This window comes from Agaricus bisporus (genome assembly GCF_000300575.1).
Source record: "Agaricus bisporus var. bisporus H97 unplaced genomic scaffold AGABI2scaffold_7, whole genome shotgun sequence".
Taxonomy (NCBI): Eukaryota; Fungi; Basidiomycota; class Agaricomycetes; order Agaricales; family Agaricaceae; genus Agaricus; species Agaricus bisporus.
Genome location: NW_006267370.1, coordinates 1969012 through 1992870, shown reverse-complemented (window position 1 = coordinate 1992870; position 23859 = coordinate 1969012). Strand labels below are relative to the sequence as shown.

The window sequence follows — 23859 nt, the reverse complement described above, 5'->3', positions numbered from 1 at the left end:
CCTTCGGAGTTGTTGTTTCAGAGACCGTATCTCCGGCTACGCCGCATCTACTCTTCGGTGGCGTGTACAAAGTGGCTTGCTCTACGAAAAAAATGCTTTGTATAAAAGGTCATGACTCTAGACAACTAATCTCGTACCATTTTCCTAGATCCTCATGTCATCCACTGCCTCCGGAAGCACTTTTGTTCGGCCTCATGTCAACATTGGTTACAGTGATGATCGCCCCGATGGCATTGAAACCCTCCCCGACCTCGTAGAATTCGCCGCTAAACACAATCCCGACCATATATTCGGCCAGCAACTCCGGGCCAATGACCTAGCAAACCCTTGCATCATCACTTTTTCTCAGCTAGCATATGCAGTTGAGCGTGCTTCCGCTTGGCTTGTAGGCGTCGGTGCAACCACCGGACGTACCGAGCATGAGGATAAGATTCCTCCTGTTGCTCTACTCTGTGGCAGCGACATTACCCTCTACATCTATATGTGCGCTTTATTGAGGATCGGAGCTCCCGTGAGTTGCTGTTTCCACCTAATCATGTTCCTTTTTCTTCTTCATCCTCGAATGCTTATCAATCTACTCAGGTACTCCAAATTTCCGCTCGCCTGACCCCTGTTGCCATTCTGCATCTTTTAAAGAGCACCAATCCAAGCGCTGTCATCGTTTCTAGCCAAGTGTCTCATGCCGTGCACGAGACGATCCAAATGTACGACAAAGAACAGCCTGATGGCTTCATATACCCAAAGATCGTAGAATCTGTTGGCTACGAAAGCTTCTTAAGACCCACTGGTGCCCTTGCCAAATACCCCGTTCCTCCTAAATGTGCCAAATTCGACCACTCCGATGTCGAAGCGTTCATCATGCATTCTTCCGGTACTACCGGCCTTCCCAAACCTATCGGCCACAGTCAGGCATATCCTCTTCTATACCCCCGGTGCCACCGTATTCCAGAACAAGACGAGCCATTCCGATATCAAGTCTCTACTCTGCCATTATACCATGTGAGTATATCTAGCCTCTGCGGGTGGTTTACAATCTAATTAGCGTTTACAGGGATTTGGACTAATGGCTCCCTCGCTTTCTTTAGGGATAGGTATCCCATTCGTCATGCCTCCAGCAGCCACGATACCCACTGGCAAGAGCGCTCTCGCTATGTTGAATTCCACGGGAGCTCGATACCTGCTCACCGTTCCCTCAATTCTCGAAGATATACTGAACCTTCCTGATGGAGTTGGCCTTAAAGCACTCCAGAAACTTGAGTATGTGGTCATTGGCGGTGCTGCCTTGAAAGACTCCGTTGGCGATGAATTGGTTTCTAATGGTGTCCATCTCCTGAACCACTGGGGTGGGTTGGCCTTGTATGAACCGTAGATGACGACGCAACTAATGCTGCTCTATAGGTACCACTGAGATAGGTTGCATCACACCTATCCAGCGAGTTCCTCCAGGGCACGATTGGCATTATCTGATACCTCGCAGCGATACTGGACTGAAATTCCTCCCTTCGGAAGACGGCAGCGGAGGTTACCATCTTGTTGGCCGTGCTCCGGGTTGGGCCGAAGACCACGTTAACCAAGATCTCCTCGAGGCCCACCCTCAGAACAAGAACCAATTCAGGATCATGGGCCGTGCTGATGATCTGATTGTCCTTGCTACAGGCGAGAAAGTGCGGCCCACCACCCTAGAACAGACACTCTGCGAGCACCCAGACGTCAAGGATGTTCTTGCTTTCGGGAACGGTCAGACTGCCCTTGGTCTGATTGTCGAGTTGAGATCAGATTCATCATGGGAGATCAATGACCCCAAGGCCCTTCAAAGTCTTCGCGTGTCGATAGACCCTTATCTTGAAAAGGGCAACTCGTTCATTGATGCGCAGGGGAAGGTCACTCGTGATATGATCGTTTTCGCCAAACAAGATACCGAACGTCAACTTCTCCGTGCCGATAAAGGCAGCCTCCTGCGTAAAGCCAATTGGATTGCTTTCGAAGCCGATATCAAAGCAGCTTATGAACATACCGAGAACGTGACTGCTGCACCCCTCCCTCTTCCTTCTGTTGATGGCGGCGAGGCACTCTTAACGGCCATCCGCAGCCAAGTTGAACAAGTCTGCCCCGCTATCATTTCCGCTAATAATGACACTGCCGACTTTTTCGAGGCTGGTATGGACAGTCTCCAAGCAACTCGACTTCGTCGTGCTCTCCTTAACGGCCTCAAGGCTACTCGGGGTCTCCCTGCTCCTGTCACTGACCTCGAATCGGACTTCATCTTCGAGAACTCTTCCACTGTGAAGCTGTTTAATGCCGTGAAGGAGGCTATGCAGGGAGCGCATAACGACACGGAAGATAAGGAAACGAAAAGAATTAGGATTATGGAAGATATGGAAGCGAAGTATCGTTTAGAACTGGCTTCTTATGCCGGCGTTGCCGCCGAGGCTCGTCAGAAGAGGAAGGAATACATAGGAGATTACGATGACCGCAAGGTGATCTTGTTGACTGGTTCCACCGGCAGTCTAGGATGCTTCCTACTAGCGCGATTGGCAGGAGACACGAGTGTTAGGAAGGTCTATTGTCTGAATCGTGCAGTTTCGGGTACCAGGGCTCGTGAAAGACAGATAGATCTAATGGGTAAGAGAGGCGCCAAGATGGACGAGAGGGATTGGGAAAAGGTTGACATTCTCGAAGCCGAGCCTAGCAAAGAAGATTTGGGCCTTGGCGAGGCAAAATACAATGAGGTTCGTAGTATGCTTGGACTTCCGGGACTTAATCGCTCACATTGCTATTAGATCGTCGGCGTTACTCATATCATTCACAATGCTTGGCCCGTTAATTTCAGTCGTAATTTGGCCTCATTTGAACCCCACATCAAGGCGTTCGCAAACTTATTCCGTCTAGCAATCCAGAGTTCTGGAGCCCGTCCATCTAATGCCGATCCTACGCGTGTCATCTTCACGTCCTCGATCGCCGTAGCCAGTCATTTCCATACCCACAATCCAGACGGCCCTGCCGAAATTCCCGAGATTCCTCTAGGTGCCATTAATTCTGGAGATTGGGGTTACCCTGAAGGCAAATGGGTAGGCGAACGTATTGGACTAGCCGCGAATGAAATGTACGGCCAAGACGATGCGCTGGTTCAAAGTTCAACTGTCCGCATTGGTCAAATGACGGGCCCGGAAGGATCTGGAGCTTGGAACGAAAGCGAACATGTCCCACTCATCGTGCAATCTTGTTCTAAACTCGCAGCAGTTCCCGCACTCAAGGGATCATTCTCGTGGATCCCCGTCAACAGGGCTTGTGAGGTTCTCTCTGAGCTGCTGTTTGCGAAGAATTTCAGGCCGGTTTCTCATCTGGAGAATCCAGCTCGTCAGTCATGGGAGGGTTTCGTTGAAGAAGTCGCTTCAATCCTGGGTGGCTCACAGCCTCTACCTATTATTTCGTTCGGCGAGTGGTTGGACAAGGTCAAAGCTGCAGGTGAAGAGAAGAATCCGGCTCATAAAGTGCTGAATTTCTTGGAAACCAATTTCGTGCACCACTTGGCTGCTGGAATTGTTTTGGATACTTCGGGAGCGAGGAGCGAATCACCGACTTTGGTGAAGAGTACAGCGATTGGCCGGCAGCACCTGGAGGAGTATATCACTTATTGGAGAAGAGTAGGAGATATGCAGTGATGAGATATTAGATTGTCATTTATAGAACTCTCCACATTGTATTCATAATTACCCATGCTGTTCGGATAATACAGATTCTCACGATATTCATTATGGTCCCAGCACTGGAACAGTACTGAACCGTACACCAACAATGACGCTTTGCGAAGACAAATTCGCAGATTTGAGAATGCACTGTATGATGAGAAGAGGCCGGTGTGGGAATTTGGTGCTATAAGCGAGCAGGGATGACGTTCTGAATGTTGAACATTCTTGCATGACCCTGACCTTCTAACGCTCGCTTAGCAGAAATGGAAATAGTTGTCATAGGCGGGTTTTCAACGTCTTTCCTCCGCTCTTGCATGTCCCCACCCCACTGAGTCTTCCCCCGCCGTCACTTTGTTAGCCACTGCCCAGTCTACTGACCCTCGTTGTTGTACCATCTCCATAGCCACTTCGAAAGTCCTTAAATGGAACCTGCCCCCGATTCAACTGTGGATCGCACTCATCCCATGAACTATTCAAGGTCCCTCGGCAAGAGCTTTACGTTCGTAGCCTCTTTGGTTTTGTCAGTGGTATGTACTTATGAATTCATTTAATGATGTATTAATGGTGCAAGTGCGGTTAACACGTTTCAAACAAACAGGTCGCTTGGTTCATTTGCATAGTCTCACAATCCTACGTAACCGACAGAGGTAGGGTGCACCGCCCATCTGCAAAGCATTCGTTCATCTTTTGCTCTTTTAGTTGGTAACGATGCCATTGGGACTCTGTGGTTTGGTATCATTCTACAGCTTGGTGTCATCATTGCCATTGTGATTTGTTTTCTGGGCGAATCCCTCTTCCAATACGGCATTACCATCTCAATCTTCGCTGCTCTTGCAACGTCTTATGGCGCAGAAGGTGTTCATCGCAACATATTTCACTCCCCTACAGACGCACAGAAGGCCGTCTCTGCGGGTTGGATCATAACCTGTATAGTCAACGTCATCTGGATCCTCATTCTCTCCTGCGAGCCGACTTCCTACGTTTATCAAGTCGTTGCGAACAATGGTAGAGCGAATTCCTGGCAATCGAATGGCATTGCAGCACCTCACATGGATGCTTTCTCCCACAAGTACGCGGAGGGTGTACCCAATACGCTTCCGCTGCAAAGTCTAGGCCCCGATGGAGCTGCTGGACCTGGGGCTGGATACAGAGGCAGCGGTGTTCGAGGCAGCGGGGGTGATCAGGAGAGCCATAGGCGTCGATCAGCTGGCGTCTGGACTACTCCCCCGCAAACTCCTGGTGGGGCTGGTTCGATGAGGGAGATGCCACCTGTCCCTGAATTCACTCCGAATGGCCATCCAATGGATCACCATGAAGTAGGGTCTGGCACTAGAGGATCCGGTTCAAATCTGGACCAGGCTAGGCCTCCTAGTTCTCTCCCTACCACGACCGATGCCACTCCAGCTCCCCAACCGATCACACGAGCTAAGGCACTCTTCGAGTGTAAGTTCAGAAAATGATTATTGGTTGTTCTTCCTTATGTTGATCCGTTGTCCTACAGATAATGCGTCCCCCACGGATCCTTCCGAATTGACCTTCGCGAGGGGAGAAGTCCTAGAGATCTTTGACAAGTCTGGCAAGTGGTGGGAAGCCATGAAATCTAATGGTGCGAGAGGGAGTGAGTGCATGCTTTTCTTGACGATGATGATTTAGCTGATCGCCCATAAAGTCGCTCCATCCAACTATCTCGAAATCATCTAAATGTTGCTCTATTGTCACGCTTTTTCTGATGGTTTGCTTTGCTTTATGATTGAATTTGATGCACTTGATGATACTCTCTGATTGTCGAAAACTATTGTTGCTATTCTTGTATTAATAGTTTTAGGCGATGTATACATACTTAGATAAAACGTTCATACTTGACTATCTATCAATTTTGAGGCTGGGACTCTGACAATAGCAAGGAATATACTGAGGAATGTCATTTGGAATATTGGATACGCGAAGAAATTCCGCTAAATGAAAGTGATTCTAAGAGCCTTCTGATCTACCATCGCCCCAGTGACTTCTCTCTCTTATCTCCCGTAATTTATGACAATATATAAATGTCATAATAATTTCATCGAGGATGGGAATGCAACTATCGTCAACCTCCAATGAAGGAGGTCTACCTTTCACGAAATTACCCATCGAAGGCCGATACAGCCGATACTTGACAACCCGTTCCTTACTTTCGTCATTTCTGATCATCTAAAGGAACATGAGTTTTTCATCTCGGTATAAACATCTCGTCTCTTGAAGAACATTACCTCGATAGGTCCCAAAGACAACTGCCAACGATATTCTTTACCGTCAGAAGCTTTGAAGACTCGCCCCCTTCAAACAAGCAGTAATAAGCTCACATACTAGCAACAGAAGTTCTATGGTCCGAAGCATCTCTCACCTTCCATAAGCCGACCAACCTTCCTTTCGAAAGTATTCGGTAACGGGAACGTTCAAACCATTATAGTAGAATCGAGTAGGCGTCAGGAAACGAAAGTCAACCTGAGCGCAGAAGGCATATTGGGCTAAATCTGGCGAGGGCAAGCCGCTTGCAGTACTTGGTCCAAGTTCATGATCATTATGAGGATCATCCTCCTCCCGATCAGAATCTGCAAATCGTGCGTCTTGAGAGTCCCTCGAACGATATGGATTTAGACTTCCCCACTCCTGGACTCCCTGTTCCGCAACAGCTGTATCAGAGTGCGGTGATTGAGGTCTAATAGCCTGGGACTGGAGATCGCCTTGCCAAACACCGTTAACGGTGTTAACCACCTTTCTGATGGTCGCAATACCATCATTGAATGTGTTGGGTTTGTTCACCTTGTAGAGAACTTGACCCGTTTCTGTAGAGTAAGTACTATTTCTGGGATAACGAGAAGATAGGATGAGACGCATTTGATTGTCAATGAGTTGTTGGCTTCGTATAGTGGCGTGGGTTTTATGCGAGACTCGGCATGTTGCTGCGGGGATGTTCCCTTGTTCTGGGCGTGGAAGGTTAGGATAACTGCACCACGATCATTATCAATGTGCGCCTTGCGTGGACAAGAGTGTTGAAATGTGTGTCACTGTCCGCACCCGCTAATTCAATCGGCCCCCGTAGACTTTGTTCCTGATTCCAGATTTTGTCTATTCAATATATATTTTCTTCGCAGTTACTGTCGTTTGGCACCTGTGGTGCCTACTGTCACTCAAGTCAACTTCCAAACGTTATTATGACATCGTAATTGAATCAATCGGGGGTGGCCCAAGGTTCATACAATTGGTGCGAGGACAAACCGATCTTCGCGCTTTGATTATGGAGTGTGTCGGGCTACCTGACGACATGATTTCTATTATGGCTTACCATATATTCTACCCTTGAGTTTATATGGGCGAGTGCCGATAACCTGGTCTATCTAGCGTTTTGAGTGATAATTTGTACCGAATTACCCAGCGTGCGAAATTAAGAAATAACTGTTTTCATATTTATGCGTGGGAGCATTTCGGAAGGTTCCGTGTGATTAAACGTGGACGGTGAGTTTATGTCAGTCATCATCAGTACATGTCTATAGAACTGACCCGCCTCCGGACAAGCTCTTTTCTTACAGAGGACCATGTACCGCGCTCGCCCACAAACGTCGATGATATATTTCCTCACAGCATGTCGATAGGCGACGATCCGGTGTTCGAAAGCATTAAACCTGGATGGAAACATACTCTGTTCGCCCTCCTCGAACGTCCTACGTCTTCTCCTGCTGCCCTTCTCCTCTATGCCGTGTCTACGGGGCTTATCATTTTTTCTGCCATCGTTACCGTTTTGGAAACAGTCCCTGCGTTTCATTCGATTTCGAATCGAATATGGTTCGGAATAGAGACGAGTTTTGTGGCACTATTTACTGTGGAGTATATCGCCCGGTGTATAGCTTGGAGCCCTACTTGGATGACTCTTTTCAAGTGGATGTTTTGTTGGTTTCTATTCTTGATTTTCTTTCTTGAAAGGTTGCTGATGTCCGTCTAGCTTTCTTCGGGATTGTCGATGTACTCGCAGTACTCCCATATTACATTGAGCTTTTGCTTCAGAAAGACACTGTGAGTCGTTGAGTTGAATCTCGTACTCCAACGGGCTGACATATTTCGCAGTCTATATTATTCCGTTTTTCCATCTTGAGAATGTTTCGACTGCTCAGGGTTTTCCGTCCATTCAGATACAGTAATACTATCTTACTGTGGGTACTCCATCACTCTCATCTGATCACCAAAATCCTGAGGAAAACTGCAGCACAATAGAAATTATGTTTCTATCCGTACGAAGATCCCAACATGCACTTCTTGCAATTCTTTTCTTTGTAATCATGATCCTCACCGTGTTCAGCACGCTTCTGTATGATTTTTTATTATTATTGTTTCAATTTTTTCTGATGTTATTGTAGGTATTTCATCGAACGAGGAACATGGGACGAGACTCTGCAGACTTTCATCAACTACGATGGTGATCCAAGTCAATTTAGTGCAAGTGCATTTGGTTTAATTTCGTTCGATTTTCCTCAAATGATTTTTCACCTTAGTCGATTCCTGCCGCTGGTTGGTGAGTATTCTGTTTGTCTTTGGCTCTTCATTTCGTTTAGTTTACACCTTTTAGGTTCGTTATCGTTAGTAAGTATATATTCAACCACGTACATCGTCCTCGCTAACCGATGTCTATATAGCCATCACTACTGTAGGCTATGGAGAAATCACACCTCGCTCGTTTTGGGGTCAACTTGTCACCGTTCCTATTCTTTTCTGTGGTCTCCTTCTCATTAGTCTGCCAAGCTTTGTGCTCGGTCGCGAATTCAGCCTCGTTTACGAACGGATGACAAGTCAACAGGTTCGTCGTGTTTGATTTTATTAAGTCAGTTTTCTCTTTTGTCAACAATTCATTATAGGAACAAAGAAGGGAGAATAACGAAGATGGAAATGAGGAAAACGGGCCAGATGATATTACAACACAAAATCATCTTCTTTACGCCTTATCTCCTCTAATTCCTCCTGCCAGAAGTAGTGGTGGTGGTGGTGGTGGTGGCAGTCGTCGTCATCCAATGCCAACAACACCAACATCAACATCAACACCCACGAATGGGGATTTATCGAATTTGAAATTGGCGCAGAATCAGACAGAGTTGAGTCGACAGATTTCTGAACTTGCGGCTACTGTTGAGGTGCAGGGGAGGCTTTTGAAGAGGCTTGTGACGGTTTTGGATGTTGAGGATCCTAGTGGTGAGAGGGAGTTGAATGGGAAGGGGAAGCAGACGCAGTTTGGGCCTGTGAGATGACATTGGTTGGCTTGTGTACATATTGATTGATGACCTAGACTTTAAAATCAAGATATATGTACTTTGTTTATCGTTGGTGAAAGTTGAACATACTTTTACCGTTTTCCTCGCGTCGGGATACGATAATACACCAGCTGTACATTGATTTTATATATTCAAGGTTCATATATTCAAAAATGGACGAGATCCTCCAATGAGTAAATCATGACGGAATCAAAGCTGATAAATGCCACAATTGATTTTTCTTCTTCCAAACCAGCTAGTGCATACCACGGAAGCATCTCTGGTCGATGACGATAATTGTCGGTTGTTAGATCCTTGTTGAATATAATGATCAATCAGGAGAAGATTGTTTATACCGGTAAACGTACGAGTGGTTCAGCGATCAGGTGGCATTTCTCGATGAGATCAGAATCATTGTCCAAAACTGGAGTAATGCGGACTATGTGAGCAAATTCCGGGAGGTTCCTAGTCTATCTCATGAAAATCAGCATCATCCAACGCTCAAGGGGGGATAGCTGATAATAAGTCGACCCACTTGAGCATGTATCCAGCGGAGGAATTGGGTAAATGTTTCAGTCGGTATTGTCTCCGCAACAGATTGTAGACGCCGGAAATCAAATTTGAGTATCCTCAGGAGAAACTCAGGGTCAGGGTTATGTATATGAGAACATATGCTCCAAGCGTGAGTTGCAGCATGGTCAAACATATTATTGGTCAACAACAGACGTGGGGAGATGTCATCGTCGCGTCCAGGAAACACAGGAACCCATAATAAGTCTCGAGAATAAGAAATACGCTCACACTGGAGCAGGAGAAGGAATTCCGTCAATATTCTCGCGCAATGAGTGGCCTCGTCCCGCCAGAAAGTAATCGAGCGATTTTTGGCGGCGAGAAATTCAGAAAATGAAAGATGGAAGTAGCGTAGAGGCGAAAAAAATGCTTTTTCTCGAGGTGGGATGAATAGGATGGAATGTAGAGGTCGGAGGGCGCTGTAAAACTGTTTCTGCTCTAGATGAAGGAGGTTGCTCAAGTGCATGGCAGGTAGTGGTGGGCAAACGGTACAGCTTCCAAGAATGGTGAGGGACATATCCAATTTGTCTTTTGGTAAGCCCATAAGTACGCCCATGTAGAGCGAATCGAGGAGTTTGAGGGGATTGGAGTTTGGGGAAATCAGAAGACGAGGGTTGTCTATGAAGGTAAGTGCTGCCTCGAGCTGGCCGTCCGGATCGTCAGCCCTTCGGTCGCTGATGTAGCTAAGAAGCGTCGTTGCATATAGGAATAAACCAGAGCACTTGCTAACCAGTCTTTCTAAGTCGTTGGACGTTGGCCAATCATCAGAGTCGAAATGGTCAGAGTACTCCCTCGCAAGTCCTCCAAGCCTATCTTCTACGTAAGTCTTGATGTCGTTCTGTGAGTTAGGTTCTTCAAGCGATAATTCCCTTTTGTGACAAGGACGGCCACCGGCGCGGTCATCATTGAACACATTCTTGAGTTCGATTTCTGGACGGCTGCAAATCAGCCATATGATGGGCAGATCAGAGGAGCGACGGCGCAAAAGTTTGATAAGCTCGACTCGGTCATCAACTCCATCGCATTGATCCAATCCATCGATGATTATCAGCAGCTTTCGCTGCAATGGCAGGTCAGATAGAGGCTCGACCAGTAGTTTTTCGAATTGATAGTTCAAACTCTGTTCGAGTAGCCTCTCAGTAGTTTCCAGTATTTTTAAGAGATGATGCCGGTACTCCGGATGATGTTCTGCGAGTTCGCTCGCAATGGTGATGAAGAAGCGTGAGGGATTATTTTTCTCTCGTTCTCGAAGTAAAAAGAATGCTGCGCCGAGAACGCCTTGGGTACTAGCAAATTCCCCCGTAGATTGCGCCACCGCTGATTTTCCGATGCCAGGGGGACCGTATATCCAGAACATGTCTTCTTCTCTCAAGGGGTTCCCCATCCAGTCTGCTATTTCCTGAAGAAGTGCTACACGCGTTCCCGGATGGCAACGGGGAGGCAAGCGTCTATCCCAGGAATGGAGTCCAGTGCCTGTAATTGAAAGGTTGTAGAGGTCTGAAAACGATGACATTGTCAACGGACACTGAAAAGGATTTGCGAACGTCGAAACCTTACCGCGTAATTTATGATGATTTCGGTCACCGAGTTCCTGGCTTATCATGATGGGGTTATAGAAAGCCATCCCACTGCTATTGGGGAAAAAGCTTCCGGGGGCTGCATGGGATTAGTAGAAGTAGAAACTTGATTTCAAATACATACCATAGGATTGCATAGTATTGAACACGAGCTCAGTTCGTACTCGCTGTGGAGAAAGAAGAATGAGTTGATGAACCAGGTCTGCGTCCCACGCTGTAGCTAGTCACGAGAAGAATGCTCATAACTCATGTCAAGACTCAAGATAGCCTGAGCTACGGCGAGGTCCATATTCGTGCTGTCACTCCTTTCCCACTCTATCATCTTAATCTCGCACATCCGTTCACGTCCACTATGCCGCTCCTAAGTCATCGTCATTTCAAGGTAGATTGCATTCTTCGTCTTTGAGTTCAACGGTGACCATAAATTCAGGACGACAATCGCCATAGGACATGGTTTTCTCAACAACCTGCTCATTCCTGGACGAAAATCCCTACAACGGCAGACAAATGGACTGATATCCAAGCAGGCACAACAGGTGATTATTAGGACAATGGCTCAGTACTGGCTTAATGTTGATGAAAATATAGCTCTCTCTATACTCAGTGCAAACATGACTCCAGGTGCCGACGTCGACTCATCTGAGCGTCTCCCGCCCCCTCGATGCCATCCTGGCACTCGTCAGTGGTTAATAACATCCATTATGGAATGGATGTCGAACGACCATCGCCAAAGCGACTTTTGCTGGTTCTGGGGCGTAGCTGGCGCCGGCAAGTCGGCCGTTGCTCAGACAGTAGCGGAATATGCTGCCGAAGGAGGTCAGCTGGGGGCTGCCTTTTTTTTCTCTCGATTGCAGGGTCGAGACAGATATACCAAAGTCTGGGTTACTATTGCCTATCAGCTTGCTGTCCGTATACCGAGTTATCGAGCAATTGTAACGAAACAGCTGGCAAATGAATCCGACATCTTAAACAAAGCGCCCTCGATACAGTTCAAGCGACTCATTGCCGACCCCTTGGCTTTATTGCCACCCGCGCCTGGTAAATTCCTCGTTATCCTTGACGGATTAGATGAATGCCAGCCTGAGGAAGCCCAGCTCAACATGATCGAGCTGATCGCCAGCGTCACGAAGCTGGCATCGTCTAGTCCCCTTATTTGGATGGTATGCAGCCGTCCAGAACGCCATATACGAGCTGTTATTTCCGATGGTGATTTCCCGATTCGGTGCTGGAAGCTGGAGCTGTCGATTGACACTAAAGAAACCACCGACGACGTCGATTCATACCTCCGCTCGTGCTTTGTAGATATACGAGAGAAGTACCTTGGTCCCGTTGATGGATTATGGCCCGCGGAGGAAGACATCCGCTCTATCATTGCTGCATCTTCTGGTTTATTTGCGTTCGCCTCCACAACAGTACGTTATATCGACGATGCCCAGCTCAGCGATCCCAAGGGACGACTTGAATACCTTCTCCGTCCTCTATCTAAACAATATTCCCATCGCGAGGACCATTCTATGGCACGACTCGACCGTTTATACGCTAGAATTCTTTCGGCAGTTCCTGCTCGCTCCATCCGACTCTGCCACCTTCTTGGGACATACATCCTATATCCTTCCTTGCCAATCATACAGATGGCGAATCTATTTCACCTTAACCGCCCTACTTTCTATCACAGCGTGCAGCCTTTACTGTGTCTTGTAAATGTTCCCGAGCCTGACAGAGCATCCCAAGATGCTATACGCCTTTACCATGTTTCCTTTGCCGATTATTTCCTTCGCAATCGCCGAAGCTTCCTCGATGACGACGACCAAGAGAATAAAATGACTGTTACTCGTACCGAAGTAAATGCATTCGCCACGAGGTTTATTGGCCTCGAATTCATCAAAGGCTGTTTTGGCGTGTTGGCTCAAACCATTCCCCAGCATGCAATTAATCTCGCTTGGTCTCCGACCAAGACTGATGGCACATCCGCATTTTCGGTCTCTCACCAATTGCTCCACTACTGCGCGGCTAATGTCTGGAGCGCTTGTCTTAGGCTGGGGGATATTGATGATCCTGCTCTCTACCAAGCGATCATTGATTTTAGATATCCATGTCTTCGCTTCGTCAAAGGCAAGATACCTAAATCAGAATTTCTCGCGTGGATTGAATCGTTGGAGAATCAGGTGCGCAGACCCTTTTTCACTTGCATTTATGTTTCTCCGCCTCATAACGTCCTTAGATACAAACACATAATCTCCAAAATATCGTTCAATCCATCCACATGGGCACCACTGTCAGTGTTTTTTGTACAATTATTTTAATGTTGATCATTGACGTAGTAAAACATAATTAAATAGAGGACAGGCGTTTCATCAAATGTTACCCACAGCACCTCTGTTCGTTGCTTCCTTCTTGGAAGCGAGGGAAAACGTGTACTGGTCTTGGTTAGCCCAGAGTTACTCATATTTGAATATCCTGTGGTTTCAATAAAAATTTGATGTTATCATCGAAATTGCCCAAATTCGTATCCTACTCGTAGTGGGCCGACTACTATTGTACCAGAGTGAACGCTCCCGGTCGATTGTTGTATCCGTGGCCGACTTGTATACAAATGACCGTTGTTAGAGAGTGAGACCAAACGTGTAAAATGGCATCAACCTCGGAAGTCCAACCAAAAGTGTGTACTCAGTATCCCAACTCAAATTTCCAATCAGGGCAGTTACCGTTGCTTATACTCATATCATATATAAAAGGTAAAAAGATATATAATGATTCTCTGGTGGGCCGTTTATATGCTTTGGCTGAGAGCGTTCGGGCCCCGTGTCGGACAGCATCGATCAACAGGGAATCAGATGCCATCATGATGATCACATGTACAGGTATTAATTCTGCCGCCTCGCGGCAAAGGGCTGCATAGTTGCGGGCTATTTCTGATCGCCATTGCGTCCAAGTAATTGTTCAAGTGACTGGATTCATTCACACCCTTGCTGTCACAGAAAGAACGTTGTTATGTGACCACTTGTGTTAGCCAGCGCGGATCGTTACGTCACGGGCGATCCGGTCACCTCGAAAGATCCGAGTTATCGACATCTCTGATTCTACTTCCACCATGTCTTCTACAGATGCTGTTCTTACGCAGATCTTGGCCCAGCTCGAGGCCATGCAGCTCAATCAACAAGCTATGCAGGCCAAGGTATGCCATTGCCTTGTTCCGAGTGGCTTTTATCAAATGAAAGACAGATTGATGCGCTGGGCAATGGTTCGAAAAGCCCTCCGTTAGAGCCAGTGAAGGACAAGGACAAGGAGCCTTTTTCACCGATTTCGAGCGTTCCTTCTCCGATTGCGGGTGGTCCTAGTGCTTCGCCACCCCGTAAAGGCGCGTTCACGGATAAAGAACGGGAGAAATTGTTATACCCCGGGCGAGTCAACTTGTCCAGTAAGAATTTCATCTGATCTTTCCTCTGATTTGGCCTGTTCAAGTCTGTCGATTCACAGCATACCCTGATCAACATGGAATCAAACCACATCCCCTTCGCTGGGGCGCTTCAGATCCACACGAACGAGGACCTATCATCTGTTCCCGTCTCCCATCCTCCATCAAACGACGTAACGGCCTAGGAGCTCATTCCGGCTCCTACTCCATCTATCGTTCACTATCCATCGCAATGGGCTCTCTCTCTCCGACCCACAAACCCGACTACACAATGACGGAACCCCCAGTAGACTTCCCAGGTCAACCATCCTGGTTCGATCCCAAAAAAATTGTATCATTTGATCCTTGGGGTCATCTAGTGCAGATCGTATTCAAGGACGAAATGGAGTCTGGATTGGATATTAGACCTAGTATCGCCGTGACGAAAGCTCATTTGAAAATGAGTGAATTGGATGAGGCGGCTAGAAAAGGTACACTTGTTGTTGATGGAAACGTGGTTATGAAGAGTAGACCGTTGATGAATGAGGATGGATCTGTTAGTAGTGAGGATAATGGTGTAGAGGTTTTTGTGAGTAAGGCTGCCGTTGAACCGGTTTGGTATTTACCAGGTGTGGCGGAGAGATTTGAAATGTGAGCGAACAACTTGATTTTTACCTTTGTTATGCCTGATTAATTTGCCTTTACTAGTTCTGAGAGTTTATTGCGACGTGCACTGTTTGAAGAAACGGGTGGGATGTATCCCGAATTGATCACTCGACCAGACATCAAAGTGTTCCTCCCACCAATTGGGAATTTGACCGTCTACATTTGTACGTGAATGTTCTTTTCTTCATGCCTTTACCATTAATTTGAGGTACATACAGTTGGTAATCCTGCATATCTTTCCGATGAGAGCAAGGAGTTGACTCTTCGCGTCCACGATGAGTGTACGTGCTTTTCACCGACAACAGCTTTTCTTCACTGATAGTGTGATAGGCAATGGATCCGACGTGTTCGGTTCTGATATTTGTACTTGCAAACCTTACCTCGTTTATGCTATTGAAGAGTGTATCAGAGGCGCACAGAAAGGTGGTATAGGTGTTGTGGTTTACTTCCGCAAAGAAGGTCGTGCATTAGGCGAAGTCACCAAGTAACGTTAAAATTCTAATCTTCCCCCCGAAAATGACATTAACTCTTTTATTTAAGATACCTGGTGTATAACCTCCGTAAACGAGGTGGTGACTCGGCAGATAAATACTTCAAATCGACGGAAATGATTGCTGGGGTTAAGGATATGCGATTTCAAGCTCTTATGCCGGATGTTTTACATTGGTTGGGTATTAGGAAGATTGATAAGATGGTTAGTATGAGTGATATGTGAGTCCTTAACATTTCATCCGATGTATAACATTATATTGATTGATATTGGTTATCTTAGGAAATACGATGCGATAGTGAAGAGTGGTATTCCTATCTTGAAGCGATATGACCTTCCTGGTAAGTCTACTTCAAATGGAAGAGTTCTTCAGGAGGTTTAATTTTTATTTTTGTATAGACCATTTGATACCCCCGGATTCACGAGTGGAGATTGATGCTAAGATTGCTGCTGGGTATTTTTCTAGTGCGAAGAAGATCACGGAGGCGGATTTGTTTAAGACTGTTGGGAGGGCTTGGGAAGAGACGGAGCATTGATGTGAGGATTACTGTTGTTTTTTGTTTGAATTTGTGAATTGTGTTTTGTTGTTTTTTTCTTGGGAATGTATGTAGGCTAATAGAAATGGGGGGGTAGACAGAAGAATATGTAGGATATACAACGAGTACGGCGTCCGTTTTTGAAGGAGAGATTTGATCTTAATCGATTTGAGTAGAAGAATGAATAGGCCGAAGGACGAAGACCAAAAAATTATTTAGTTTTCCCGATTTGAAAGGAAGATGAGTATGAATCAGTGGGATTACGATAAAAGACTGAGATAGATACAGAAGAAAGGGAGAAGCGAACGGGAAGAGAATGAAAGCGGGAATCGAAAAGAAAAGGAAAGGGGAAAGAGAGGGGAAAACATTTAAAGCGCTTAGTTCCTTCCATCAAATACCCCCAATCTATCACAACCCCCCTCCCCACTATTTTTTTACCCGGGATATTTAGGCCAACTCATGACAAGAGATTTGTACCGTTTCAATCCCGCACGATCCAAGTATGAACGAATATTCGCCGCCTTGACATTATCGACTAAATCTTTTGTGTGGAGTTCTTGTTGGTTTGATTCGAGACAGGCGATGAGGATGGTGGATTCGATGGAGTCGTCGAGTTCGTGCATGTCGACATTGTATTTGTTTAGGAGATCGTAGTAGAGGAAGTCGAGGGCGAGGTCGTATTCGGAGTGTTTGTAGGATTTACCGGTGAAGTGGTAGACGAGGTCGAAGACTTCGAAAGAGGTGATGGTGTAGCCTGCGGCGTAGTATACCATTTGTCCTTTTTTTTGGTTTGTGGTGTGTTGTGTTGTGGGTGGTGGGTGTTGCGTGTGTGTTTTACTTTCTCTTTTTGTGTGTGTAGGAGTATGGGGATTTATCGGAAGAGCGAATAGGGAGGGAGATTGGGCGGAGTGTTGGATGAGGCTAGCGGAACTAGAGCCGGTCGAAGAAATATCCAAGAATGAACCGTGACTGAACTGCGTATCAGCGCACGAAACAACAACCGGATTCCAACAAGCCAAGACCATAATAACTCACAGAGAGGATTAGACTTAAGTGGTGCAGAAGCAGAGGACTGGATAAAAAGGACGACTTTGGTTGCGGACGTGGCAAGGGTGGAAAAAGCAAGTGACCCTAAACTGAGGTTGTTGGACAGAAACAAAGCAGATTATCCCTGGATAAACAGTCCTTAATCGACTCCCCTCCTCATGTCACATCATGATCAACCCTACTTTCATCACCGAAAGTGACAACCGTGGAATTGCAGCCCATGATTGAAATCAAAAATCTACTTCTTCTGTGTACATCTGTGGGTCCAAAAATATATCCTCTTCGGATCGTCTCTCCCCTCAAACCTTTCCGCAGACATTTTCCTTCAAGTGAATTAGTGGATAGAAGAGAGGGGTTCAGGAGGGGACACAACCGGATGCTGTGAATAAGGTTAGGATTACATAAAAAGCATTCAGAGATTGTTGAATAGACTAGCTGGAATCGTGTTGGATTCGTTCTTGGTTACTGACATATGTACTGCGCAGTGTCACACCAATCAGCTGAAATGAAGGTGTGAAGATGTGAGACTAGGAAACACGTTGCGGTAAATTACTTGGCAGGACTAGATTTGCAATATCGATCAATGAAGGATGCCGAGCTTGCCTTCCCCTGAGTTGAATTTAAACCGACATCGGGTCGATGAACTGAGTTTGAAATGAGCTCTTCCGAGTGGTTGTGGCGCAAGCTGAGTATTAAAGCTTAAAGAGTTAATTAGACAGAAAAAAATCATATCTATTCAAAAGTCCTCCCCTGCCTCGAGCGTACCTGATTACTCGGATACTGACTCCAAGTAAACGATCGCGGGAATGTTTGATCAGGAGTTTTATAGAAACTTATATTACGACTCCTAGACCTCCAATTGAACTTGTTGAACACCATCACAATGCTAAAGTGACTACATGTGCTTTTGAAACAAGTTAATTTCACTGTTGCACTATCCAAAACTTTCGTTGGCCAAGGATACGGTGTCGACGGTGACTCGCTTGAGGGGTAGTTCGAACTTTGGACCATCTTGCGGGGTAGGGGTCAAAACAGGGGTCAAGGGTCGATGTGAAGGTTACATAATAATAATTCAGTCTCTCCTATAACCAACCAACCAACCACGACGATCGGTTTTGGAACCTTGGCCCTGCGGTATCAATCGTGATCATGAACATCTTTCCTCCTCAACGTTGTTTGTATTCCCCGAACGTTATGCCTCACTTGAAGTCTCTTTATCCTGATGTCGAACCTGTTTCTGGAAATCTCTCTATGCTTATGATACCATAATTGGACAAACCGCATCATAACCAATGTTTAGACTTCGTTACGCTAGACAATTGAGCAAGCGGGTTGACGAATTGGCGGTTTCTCTGAGTGCATCTAGGTGGCCTTGGGTTGAACGTGGGTGATCGTGATTTGGTTGGTATTTTGGCTGAGGACACTGCGGTGAGTATTGGATATACGATAACAACGAAAGACGAGTTTATATTCCCGCGAAAGGACTATTATGTCACTGTCCTCGTACTGATTGTCCTTGAAATTGGAGTTCCCTTTCATATCGTTTTCACCACATGCCAGTCAAATTAGGTTTAAACTCACACCGGTCACAAAACTATGCATTTCCGACCATTTCCTGGCCTCTAAGTCCGGGAACACGGTTTAACGGAGGGGATGATTTGTGTCTTGGGCTTGCACGTCGACGACTACGCCTCAACAGAAGGCCTTTTAACGATTGCGAATTTAAGGACGATGCCACATGTCCCAGCTCTGTCCGAGGGAGATTTCAGTACTACCGCTCGCATGCCTAAAGAACTCTTCGAAAAATTCCGGATTCGAACGCGAAAAAATCTCCCTTTTAGCGATGCTTATGGAATGTCCGAAACTGTAAGCTCTCGTTCAACGCTATTATCTATGTCTCCGAGATTTACTGACTATTTTTTCAACACATGGCTCTAGCCATTGGTCCACCTATCCCAGGAAGCTTAAATGGCTGTTTGATGGGAAAAGCCAGGATCTTCAGGAGTTCTTATGCCGGAAATGGAAGCACATATAGTTCGTGAAGATGGTAACAATGCGGACTTTTGATAAACTTGATGAACTATGGGTTAAAGGTGGAAACGTTGTATCCGGATACTTCGACAACCCTCAAGTTACTTAAGAACCATTTATCAATGGGTGGATGCGTACGGGAGATTATTTCGGAGTCGACAAAGATCAATATCTTCTAGTATGTATGCATTATTTCGCCTCCAGTACTCCAAATTGACAATGCGATGCAAGTTTCACTAGTCGGTTGAAGGTGAGTTGTCGCCATTTCGTGTGGAAAAAAGGAAAAATTAACATTGAGATGTCATACGAGACACACTCAAAGTTTCCAGCGCTCAAGTAACTCCTATCGAAATAGAAATGGTTCAGTTTGTTAAAATTTGGAAGGTGATGTTCGGGGAATAAAAATGAAACACATCCCGTGATGAAGGCCAACGTAGAGACGAGTGACAATTGAATAGACCACAGGGTGCATCACGCTGAAGGCGGGCTAAACGGCATGGTGGTATGCGGGAGGCCCCACGATGGCGATACGGAGCAGGTCATTACTAAAAATATCTTTCATTCGTCAGAAAGTCGAATTTCGGTATGACTTGACCGTGCCGTATCGGAAGTTTGGAGAATCAAAACGCAACTAGTTGATGTTTCTCTCATTCGGTTAGACAACGGTTTCCAATTTTGATCGCGTTAACGGAAGGCCCGATGTTTGTACAACTCAGGAAGATATATTTAGTGGCGAAGAGAAGGCGTCGAGACATAAACCCAGGCCGAGTTTGAAGCTTAAGCTTAACTTTGCACTGGTTAGACATGTAAGTGTTAATGTTTGGGCAACATTTTTCTTGGTGGTCTCGGGCCCGATGGCACGGCCTTTGTCGTCATATCATCTGACCTTTAGATGGTACCTAACGGTCAGCGAGCCCGAGCACAGCCAGGAGATGCCGAATAACACGGAATAAGCCTCTAATATTCTTCAGGAACCTATGTTTAGGTTGCCGCAACCATTCGAAAATGGCCATTATGGGCCACTGAGGATTTCACCGGAAACCAGGGTGTGATATCTGCAATTGACATACCTCATCCGACCATTCCTAGCAGGACGCGTATAAAAGACTCAAAGCATTCTGCTGTCCTCCCAGACTCAAACCCACTGCCATGTATAGCTTGAACGGACTCGTCGCTGCCACTCTTCTTCTCTCTAATGGACTAGGTGGCTTGGCAAGCCCTCTCGTTCCACGCCAGAAAGTTGGTCCTGTTGGGACTCTCCATCCCATTTCCAGCTCTGAGAAATGTATTGACATTCGTGGCGCCGCTTTCGAGAATGGAACTGCTGTCCAAATGTTCGTTCACTTTCAAAATAACTTTTTTTCATCGTCTAACATTAACTATCATAGCTTCGATTGCAATGATAGCGACGCGCAGAATTGGAAGATTCAACGCGGAGTAGCCGGCCATATCGAGGTAGAAGGAACCGGTTTCTGTCTTGATGCCGGCAGCAGTAAGGAACCTTGGATTCAAGTTTCTGTCATCGTATACTAATTCTCTTCAGGCCCAGCTAATGGTGTCGGAATGAAGATATGGCAATGTTTCGACAATCTCCCTGCTCAACAATGGACCTACAACAGCGATAATCAGATCAAGCTTGCAGACAAAGGTTTGTCTCTGCTGCTCACCTGCTTGGGTGGTGCATTATATAACTACATGCAATAGATTTTTGTCTCGATTTGACGGACGGAAACTCGGGAAATTCTAATCAATTACAGATTTGGGAGTGCAGCACCAGTAATAGAAATCAAGTGTGGCTTGAAGGTCCTCCCGGAAATGGGGAGTCCACTCCACCGCCTCCACCACCTCCTACGAGCCGTGCGCTTCACTCCAATGTAGATGGCAGCAAATGCATGGATGTCGAGGGTGCAATTTTCGCTAACGGCACACCTGTTCAAATGTCTGTTTTCTTCCTATCTGCGATCGACCTCGAGTCTGATATGCGTTCAGCTTTGACTGCAATGGCAGTAACGCTCAGCAATGGACTCTTACCGACGGTAATACCAAAGTTCAATTGGCCGGAACGAACTTCTGTCTTGATGCCACTTCTGCCAGTAAGTCTTGGACTTATCCGATGTTGATCAAGGATTTAATTTCACCTTAGATCCGGCAAACGGTGTAGGAATGAAAATCTGGGAATGCTTTGACGGCCTTGCTGCTCAGAGTTGGACTTACACCGACAGTCATCATCTCCAACTCCAGTCTTCAGGTATGTTTCTGCTTCTTTTCACCGATTCCGTCTTGTTTAACTTAACACGGTCATCTATCCAGCCAAGTGCATTGATTTGACGAATGGAGACACAACGAACGGGAATCAGCTTCAGGTTTTCGATTGCTTTGACGGTAACAATAACCAGATCTGGAACTAACGGAGTTGTCAAGGGACGCTGGTAATGGAATACACGTAGTGTATGATTGTACGGACAATGCATATTTTAACGGACTTCTGTGGTTATATTTTTCAGACTCTCTGAGGCGATCATTTTGAATATCAATTTTGAGAACACTGACAATCTCCGAAATCCGTAGTGGTCGGGAAGAGAAGTTGCGTGAGGGGCTGTCCTAGACGCATTCGAATTTCAATGGACTCACGGTCCATGGACTAACCAGTTTGGACATCCAAGGTAGCTGATACTCGCCAGAATTTGCAGGAGGTCCACTCTGATAACTAAGCCACTTCCCACCTAGTCGCGGTACCCTCGAACCAATTTCCCAAAACCAGTAAATTCCAGGGAGAAGAGGCTCCCCAAAAGATGGTTTCAAACAACCACATGCCGGAAATAGCTCGGAAGGTCGTTCACGGGCGCAAACGACGGAACTCCATGATGCAAAGGCAATTCTACAACTCATGAAGAGAGCACTCGAAATTGTTGCTTCAAAAAAATCTAATAAACGTAGAGGATAGTCCGATCAAGCGTTCAATTTCGTAAAGAGTACAAGCGCAGAGGAAGAAGACAAAGTTCGGACAGTCACAAACACTACGTGTCTCCCATTATCCACGTTATTTGACAACTCCGTCTATCAGTTCCAAATTTGATTGTCATTACCTTCGAAACAATCGAAGACCTGAAGCTGATTCCCGTTCGTTATGTCTCCATTCGTCAAATCGACACATTTGGCTGAATAAAGATGAGTCAGGTTTCAAAAGGTGAATGAGAAGTAGAAACGTACGTGAGGATTGAAGTTGGAGATGGTGACTGTCGGTGTAAGTCCAACTCTGAGCAGCAAGACCGTCGAAACATTCCCAGATTTTCATTCCTACTCCGTTTGCCGGATCTAGCGTCAAGTTATATGCTTGATCAATATCGGATAAGTCCAAGACTTACTGGCAGAAGTGGCATCAAGGCAGAAGTTCATTCCCGCCACTTGGACTTTGGTATTACCGTCGGTAAGAGTCCATTGCTGTGCGCTACTACCATTACAGTCAAAGCTGTACAACATATCAGACTCGAGGTCGATTGAAGAGAGGAAAAAAACGAACATTTGGACGGGTGTGCCGTTAGCGAAAACTGAGCCCTCGACATCCATGCATTTGTCGCCGTTTGCATTGGGGTGAAGCGGGCGGCTCGTCGGAGGCGGTGGGGTGGGGTCATCATTTCCTGGTGGACCTTCGAGCCAGACTTGATTTTCATTGCCAGTGGCGCACTCCCAAATCTGTAGTTGATTAGTATTTGCCAAGTTTCCGTCCGTCAAATCGAGGCAAAAATTGGTATCTGTGATACTATTTAATACCACAAGGTACAACGTTACAGGCGACCAATGGAGACGAACTTTGGTTTGCCAGTATGATTTGATTATCATTGTTGTAGAGCCATTGTTGAGCAGGGAGATTGTCGATACATTGCCATATTTTCATTCCGACGCCAAGGGCTGGGCCTAGAGAGGATCAATAAACGACGACAGAAACTTGAATCCAAGGTATCCTTACTACTGCCGGCATCGAGGCAGAAACCGGTTCCTTCCACCTCGATTGGTCCAGCTACTCCTCGTTGAATCCTCCAATTCTGTGCGTCACTATCATTGCAATCAAAGCTACAACATTCATGTCAGACGATGAAGTAAATATAGTTGTGAAAGCGAACAAACATTTGGACGACAGTGCCATTCTCGAAAACGGAAGTACGAACATCAACGCATTTTCCAGAGCTTGCGATGGGATGAAGAGTCCCAACAGCACCAATCTGACGTGGAGCAACAGGGCTCGCCAAAGCTCCAAATCCACTAGAGAAGAGAAGAGTGGCTGCGACGCCGAGTCCGTTCAAGCTTTGAACCATGATAGAAGACTGTTCGAGTCTGGGAGGCATAGCAGAATACTTGCAGGTCTTTTATACGCGTTCATTGGCATCCGGACTTCAGGAACAATCGGACGAGGTATGTTTATTGAGGGTATTAAGGCTCAAGCCTAGCTTCTGGTGTCGTCAGCAGCGGGTGATGCCGTTTTCGAAGGATAGCGGCGACCTAAACATAGATGTTCTAATCATTGAGGATTCTTAGAGGCTCCGCATTATTCGGCTTCTCCCGGCTGAGCTCAGGTCGACTGTTAG

At 46.2% G+C, this 23859-nt stretch overlaps 10 protein-coding genes across 10 annotated transcripts; 6 read left to right on the top strand and 4 right to left on the bottom strand.

Moving 5' to 3' along the window:
• The first annotated feature begins 148 nt into the window (after positions 1-148).
• On the top strand, positions 149-3751 carry AGABI2DRAFT_194017 (hypothetical protein). Its single transcript, XM_006462912.1, has 5 exons — positions 149-511; positions 583-999; positions 1052-1343; positions 1399-2729; positions 2781-3751. Exons 1-5 carry the CDS (start codon positions 155-157, stop codon positions 3660-3662), a joined length of 3279 nt encoding a protein of 1092 aa, XP_006462975.1. The 5' UTR covers positions 149-154; the 3' UTR covers positions 3663-3751.
• A 241-nt stretch (positions 3752-3992) lies between these two features.
• On the top strand, positions 3993-5584 carry AGABI2DRAFT_194016 (hypothetical protein). The gene is made up of 5 exons (XM_006462911.1): positions 3993-4216; positions 4288-4336; positions 4389-5132; positions 5191-5307; positions 5359-5584. Exons 1-5 carry the CDS (start codon positions 4112-4114, stop codon positions 5388-5390), a joined length of 1047 nt encoding a protein of 348 aa, XP_006462974.1. The 5' UTR covers positions 3993-4111; the 3' UTR covers positions 5391-5584.
• Positions 5585-5660: 76 nt separating this feature from the next.
• AGABI2DRAFT_186774 (hypothetical protein) lies at positions 5661-6566 on the bottom strand (the record flags this gene model as incomplete). The annotated part of the gene is made up of 3 exons (XM_006462910.1): positions 5661-5879; positions 5939-6005; positions 6073-6566. The coding sequence occupies 3 exons, from the start codon at positions 6564-6566 to the stop codon at positions 5661-5663; spliced, it is 780 nt and encodes a 259-aa protein (XP_006462973.1).
• A 655-nt stretch (positions 6567-7221) lies between these two features.
• AGABI2DRAFT_224653 (hypothetical protein) lies at positions 7222-9121 on the top strand. Its single transcript, XM_006462909.1, has 9 exons — positions 7222-7615; positions 7669-7739; positions 7791-7876; positions 7930-8031; positions 8081-8159; positions 8216-8235; positions 8290-8303; positions 8357-8517; positions 8576-9121. The coding sequence occupies exons 1-9, from the start codon at positions 7312-7314 to the stop codon at positions 8960-8962; spliced, it is 1224 nt and encodes a 407-aa protein (XP_006462972.1). The 5' UTR covers positions 7222-7311; the 3' UTR covers positions 8963-9121.
• An 11-nt stretch (positions 9122-9132) lies between these two features.
• AGABI2DRAFT_119799 (hypothetical protein) lies at positions 9133-11048 on the bottom strand (the record flags this gene model as incomplete). Its single annotated transcript, XM_006462908.1, has 3 exons — positions 9133-9279; positions 9334-9435; positions 9501-11048. The coding sequence occupies 3 exons, from the start codon at positions 11046-11048 to the stop codon at positions 9133-9135; spliced, it is 1797 nt and encodes a 598-aa protein (XP_006462971.1).
• Positions 11049-11663: 615 nt separating this feature from the next.
• AGABI2DRAFT_144407 (hypothetical protein) lies at positions 11664-13436 on the top strand (the record flags this gene model as incomplete). The annotated part of the gene is made up of 3 exons (XM_006462907.1): positions 11664-13277; positions 13334-13387; positions 13434-13436. The coding sequence occupies 3 exons, from the start codon at positions 11664-11666 to the stop codon at positions 13434-13436; spliced, it is 1671 nt and encodes a 556-aa protein (XP_006462970.1).
• Positions 13437-14189: 753 nt separating this feature from the next.
• Positions 14190-16297, top strand: AGABI2DRAFT_207644 (hypothetical protein). The gene is made up of 9 exons (XM_006462906.1): positions 14190-14287; positions 14335-14530; positions 14590-15157; positions 15215-15336; positions 15391-15453; positions 15503-15656; positions 15713-15883; positions 15945-16003; positions 16062-16297. Exons 1-9 carry the CDS (start codon positions 14204-14206, stop codon positions 16196-16198), a joined length of 1554 nt encoding a protein of 517 aa, XP_006462969.1. The 5' UTR covers positions 14190-14203; the 3' UTR covers positions 16199-16297.
• A 180-nt stretch (positions 16298-16477) lies between these two features.
• Positions 16478-17430, bottom strand: AGABI2DRAFT_194012 (hypothetical protein). Its single transcript, XM_006462905.1, has 2 exons — positions 17234-17430; positions 16478-17167 (listed from the first exon to the last, which is right to left on the bottom strand). The coding sequence occupies exon 2, from the start codon at positions 16969-16971 to the stop codon at positions 16633-16635; it is 339 nt and encodes a 112-aa protein (XP_006462968.1). The 5' UTR covers positions 16972-17167; positions 17234-17430; the 3' UTR covers positions 16478-16632.
• A 3687-nt stretch (positions 17431-21117) lies between these two features.
• AGABI2DRAFT_72973 (hypothetical protein) lies at positions 21118-21684 on the top strand (the record flags this gene model as incomplete). Its single annotated transcript, XM_006462904.1, has 4 exons — positions 21118-21215; positions 21266-21369; positions 21420-21524; positions 21587-21684. Coding segments are annotated over 4 exons (405 nt in total), but the record flags the coding sequence as incomplete, so codon positions are not given.
• A 493-nt stretch (positions 21685-22177) lies between these two features.
• AGABI2DRAFT_194010 (hypothetical protein) lies at positions 22178-23608 on the bottom strand. Its single transcript, XM_006462903.1, has 7 exons — positions 23402-23608; positions 23244-23347; positions 23087-23191; positions 22797-23028; positions 22642-22745; positions 22487-22591; positions 22178-22434 (listed from the first exon to the last, which is right to left on the bottom strand). Exons 1-7 carry the CDS (start codon positions 23587-23589, stop codon positions 22337-22339), a joined length of 936 nt encoding a protein of 311 aa, XP_006462966.1. The 5' UTR covers positions 23590-23608; the 3' UTR covers positions 22178-22336.
• Between the last annotated feature and the right edge of the window lie 251 nt (positions 23609-23859).

Bases quoted from the DNA above. Each gene is read 5' to 3' on its own strand.
- AGABI2DRAFT_224653 (XM_006462909.1), top strand. From the start codon at position 7,312: ATGTCGATAGGCGACGATCCGGTGTTCGAAAGCATTAAACCTGGATGG. The intron at 7,877-7,929 runs GTGGGTACTCCA...GGAAAACTGCAG, and splicing joins TACAGTAATACTATCTTACT to CACAATAGAAATTATGTTTC. The intron at 8,518-8,575 runs GTTCGTCGTGTT...AATTCATTATAG, and splicing joins AACGGATGACAAGTCAACAG to GAACAAAGAAGGGAGAATAA.
- AGABI2DRAFT_194012 (XM_006462905.1), bottom strand. From the start codon at position 16,971: ATGGTATACTACGCCGCAGGCTACACCATCACCTCTTTCGAAGTCTTC.
- AGABI2DRAFT_194017 (XM_006462912.1), top strand. From the start codon at position 155: ATGTCATCCACTGCCTCCGGAAGCACTTTTGTTCGGCCTCATGTCAAC. The intron at 512-582 runs GTGAGTTGCTGT...CAATCTACTCAG, and splicing joins TATTGAGGATCGGAGCTCCC to GTACTCCAAATTTCCGCTCG. The intron at 1,344-1,398 runs GTGGGTTGGCCT...GCTGCTCTATAG, and splicing joins CCATCTCCTGAACCACTGGG to GTACCACTGAGATAGGTTGC.
- AGABI2DRAFT_194010 (XM_006462903.1), bottom strand. From the start codon at position 23,589: ATGGTTCAAAGCTTGAACGGACTCGGCGTCGCAGCCACTCTTCTCTTC. The intron at 23,348-23,401 runs GTTTGTTCGCTT...TGAATGTTGTAG, and splicing joins AATGGCACTGTCGTCCAAAT to CTTTGATTGCAATGATAGTG. The intron at 23,192-23,243 runs GTAAGGATACCT...GATCCTCTCTAG, and splicing joins CTGCCTCGATGCCGGCAGTA to GCCCAGCCCTTGGCGTCGGA.
- AGABI2DRAFT_194016 (XM_006462911.1), top strand. From the start codon at position 4,112: ATGGAACCTGCCCCCGATTCAACTGTGGATCGCACTCATCCCATGAAC. The intron at 4,217-4,287 runs GTATGTACTTAT...TCAAACAAACAG, and splicing joins CCTCTTTGGTTTTGTCAGTG to GTCGCTTGGTTCATTTGCAT. The intron at 4,337-4,388 runs GTAGGGTGCACC...TTGCTCTTTTAG, and splicing joins ATCCTACGTAACCGACAGAG to TTGGTAACGATGCCATTGGG.
- AGABI2DRAFT_207644 (XM_006462906.1), top strand. From the start codon at position 14,204: ATGTCTTCTACAGATGCTGTTCTTACGCAGATCTTGGCCCAGCTCGAG. The intron at 14,531-14,589 runs GTAAGAATTTCA...GTCGATTCACAG, and splicing joins CGGGCGAGTCAACTTGTCCA to CATACCCTGATCAACATGGA. The intron at 15,158-15,214 runs GTGAGCGAACAA...TGCCTTTACTAG, and splicing joins GTGGCGGAGAGATTTGAAAT to TTCTGAGAGTTTATTGCGAC.